We start from the raw sequence: 3,979 nt of genomic DNA, 5'->3' as shown, positions 1-3,979 counted from the left end.
TTCTAACGACTTTTAATGTTCCGGGTGCCAAGTGCTTCAGATTAAATATTTTCAAGGTACATACATATACATATACATATATAAGATTTCTGCCGAAACTTACGGGGTTTGATGACCCTTCTCTTCTCTATAACACATAGGTCCGTCTTTGATTGTGTATATGCAAACTTTACCTTTATCTTGTGGACTATAGAAACTGTTTCGAATAGTCCCTCGGCTCAAAATCAGTATCATATAAATTGAGACGGATAAAGTATTTTTTTAATCTAATCTAGAAAGGAGCATAGCCTTCAAGAAGTCTGCTATTAATCAGGCTGGCATTTGGACGGTTTATTGTCAGATTATTGTGTTTCGGTTTAGCAAATATATATTTTACAAAGATATCTTAAAGGTATTGATTATTTTAAATTGATTTATAATAATATTCTGTTTTCTAAATGCCAGCTGTTACTCTGACTTATTCCCTCATCCCAAAAAATAAAATGGGAAAAGAACAAAAAAGAAATAGAAGGATAGAAGAAAAAAAAGGTAAAGGGTGTGAAAATAGAGGACATAAAATAAGTATTGAGCTGTCCTTTTCCTCTTTTTTTCTTTGTTAAATTATGAAATATATTAAAAAAAACCTTGTTCAAAATATTTATCATTTTAAAAAATTAAAAAGGCATTGCAACTTTTAATTACTATTTCAAAAAGGCATATAATCATTAATTACGCATCTAGGAAAAAGATAATTATATATATGAGTTAAATACTCTTATTAATAAAGCTATTAAATAATTTTATTAATAGATGTCAAAACTTTAAACGATACCCTCCATTCCACTTTATGTGATGCGATTTCAAGTATCAGGGTTGAACTATCTAATTTTTTTTTTTGTTGGTGAATTCGGATGTTCAAGTTTTTTGAAATTAAACTTATATATTTAGAAACTAAATAAAAATAGTATAAGTCATAATTAAATGGGCATTCCAGTATACAATACATCCTGCATTAACACGCAAGGTTCAGGGAAAGACCGCACCCCATAAAGTGTGATATAGACAATCTACCCTAGTGCGAGTATTAGTGACTGCTTTCACAGCTCGAACTCGTGACCTATAAATCACACGGAAACAATTTTAATGTTACTCCAAAACTCCTCTTCATAAGTCATAATAATTAATAATTTAAAATATTTTAAAAACATAAAAAATCACAATAAACAAAAATCATTTGACTCTCAAAATAGTAAATGTATCATAGAAAGTGAGACAAAGAAATAGTAAAAAAGAACCAGAGGAAGTAATTTTTTTGTTTCCCTCCAAATACTTGTCTTCTCGAGAAATAGAAACATCATTAAAATAAACATGACAGACAAACAAACCTAAAACCCTCATCAATGGCATACAAAGCTCAAAACTTTTTCATGCTCATACGCCATTGTTAACTTCAAATCATTCATATTACACTTGTTATAATTATTGATACAATTAAATCAAGTGAGAAATTCCTTTCTCAAATCTCACATATGTTTACAAAAAACAAAGAAACAAAAAAAAAAAAAATCAAGAAAAATATTGCAAAAACCAATTCAATGCATTTTGTTCGAGACTTCTCCCAACTCTTGCAAGCTGATCCGAACACCACAGTAAAAAAAAAAAAGAAAAAAAAAGAAAAAAAAGAAGAATTCTCTCAATTTTCAAGTCTTCAACTTGAAAAATTTTAGTAAGGCCTTTCTCCAATGTAATTACCAGGAGGGTCATAATTGCAAGTCATAAAAACTCCCAATCCATTAAAACAGGTTACTTTTGCACAACCAATTCTTCTACTTTCTCTCCACACAATTTGCGTATAATGGCCACATTCTCCATCGTTACAACTATTGTACCAATAGTTATACGACCGTCGTTCCGCTAGCCAGGCCGAAACGGCCTGGCTAGGCGACCACCCAGCACCACTACCCCAGAAAATATTTTCACCATATGGCCCATTTGAGTGAATCAACTCACAATCATATCTCCTTTGGTTTGCATACCATGTTGCATAATTAGCCAATTTCTTGTCCCACACTAATGGTTTTAGCCTAAGTGCTGAACGAGCTGTATTTTGAGGAGTCAAGAATTGTTGGATAATGGTGTTAGATTTTTTCACAGAGGTTACATAGCTAGTTTGCTGTGTTAGGCCATTTGTGGTTGTTGAAATAATGGAGAGTACTAAAAGAGGGACCAAAAGATAGTAAGGGCTCATTTTGGAAATTTTTTGGCTATGTTTTAAAGATTTGTGGCATATAGTATTTATATGAAATAAAGGGAGTTGTTGGATTAAAGTGTCAACTTATTTGGTGGCACCCATGTTCGATAATGATTACCACACTTATTTTTGTAGATTTGAAAAGAAAAAGAATTTAGTTTAAAGAAATCTAATCCCCTTTGACTATTAGAATATTTTTTGTTTTTGTGTGATAATAATAATAAAAATAATAAAAATGTATAGAATTGTTAGAATGGTTCATTTTGTAAGAGTTTTTGTGCCATTCTTTGTAATGTATAGTTTATTTGACTTCTTGTTGGAGTTAATAAAATCTTTTATGGAATATATGGTGTAGAATTTGTTTGTTGGTAGATTATATTTTGTGGCTTTTATTTGTTTCAAGGAATACTTTCTATAACATGGTGTTTAATGTTCACTGTCTGAAATTCAAAATGTAAAGAAGAAATGCGAGATTAGAAAATATATTTCACGTAAATTGCACATTGAGCTTTTGGTACAAGCAGAGGCTGACCTATGTTGTAGAGACAGGGTTATCGGCATCCGAAAAGTTCGACAGAAATTATATTTATACATATATATATTTAAAAATAGTGATGTATATTAGTAAAGACACCCTATTTATAGAGCAGATTTTGCCGGAATGCAAAAATGCACCCGCAACCTACAACCTTCAAATTCTAAGTCCATTTCTGGGTATAAATATCTTGGAGGTAATAATCTACAAAGAAAGTAGGGGAAATTCGGGTTATTTTCCTTTCGACGATAAAACTTGTTGGCATATTGAACTTGTATAGACCAAAATTTTCTTGATTAAAGTATAAATACAAAAATAGCATATTCGATAAAATTATTGAGTTTTGTCAAAATTAAACATTTATAATCTGCAGTTTCAATTTGATGAAATCAAACCTGTGCATTCATAAAAGAAAGGAAAAATGCATAAGTACCCCCTGACCAATACCCGTATTTTTAACTGCACATTTTTTCTTTACGGAAATCTTATTATCCCCTTAAACTTATTTTAAATGAAGTTATTTGCGCCCTTAACGTGACTTGGCAGAGTGTGTATATTTCACGCTCCCAAAGGAGAGTGAGAAACAAGAAAAAATGATTTTCAGATTATTTTTTATTCTTTTTTACCATTTTTTTCTTACTTTTTTTCCTTGTCCTTTTCCTTTTCTTTTTCCTTTTTCTTTGTCTTTTTTCTTTTACTTTTTTTCGTTTCTTCTCTAATTCCGACGGATAATCATTCACCAGCGACTTTGTCTAACCGTTTTTCTTCCATTTTTTCTTTTTACACACAACTTAAACTCTCAAAAAGATCTATTTATAAGCAAAGCAAAATACAACTCAGATTTGGGGAAAAAAATTCATCATCGGAAAACCTTCCCATGCCGAAAAAAAAATAATGTATTGAAATTTTAACTGAAAACGTTTTCTCAGCTTATATTCGTTTTTATTTCTTTTGCTCTTCCTCCCACATATAAATTACACTTTCAAAAAAAATTATATATATATAAAACAAAACACACTTAGATCGGGATAAAAATATGTCGCCAGAAAAAAAAGTTCGCTGGAAAAATTGGTGTTTGTGAAATTCCGACGACTACCATTTTATGCCGCCGGTGACCAAAACAAAAAGAAAGAGAATAAAATAACCAAAAAAATGATAATAATAATAAATAAGAAAAAAAGGATAAGAACAAGAAGAAAGAATAAAAAAAGTAC

At 30.4% G+C, this 3,979-nt stretch overlaps 1 protein-coding gene across 1 annotated transcript; it reads right to left on the bottom strand.

Moving 5' to 3' along the window:
• Positions 1 to 1,308: 1,308 nt before the first annotated feature.
• LOC104211745 (pathogenesis-related protein PR-1) lies at positions 1,309 to 2,227 on the bottom strand. The gene has a single exon (XM_009760847.2). It carries the CDS (start codon positions 2,225 to 2,227, stop codon positions 1,703 to 1,705), a length of 525 nt encoding a protein of 174 aa, XP_009759149.1. The 3' UTR covers positions 1,309 to 1,702.
• Positions 2,228 to 3,979: the final 1,752 nt, after the last annotated feature.

This window comes from Nicotiana sylvestris, chromosome 11 (genome assembly GCF_000393655.2).
Source record: "Nicotiana sylvestris chromosome 11, ASM39365v2, whole genome shotgun sequence".
Lineage (NCBI taxonomy): Eukaryota > Viridiplantae > Streptophyta > Magnoliopsida > Solanales > Solanaceae > Nicotiana > Nicotiana sylvestris.
This window is presented reverse-complemented; position numbering and strand designations above follow the sequence as displayed.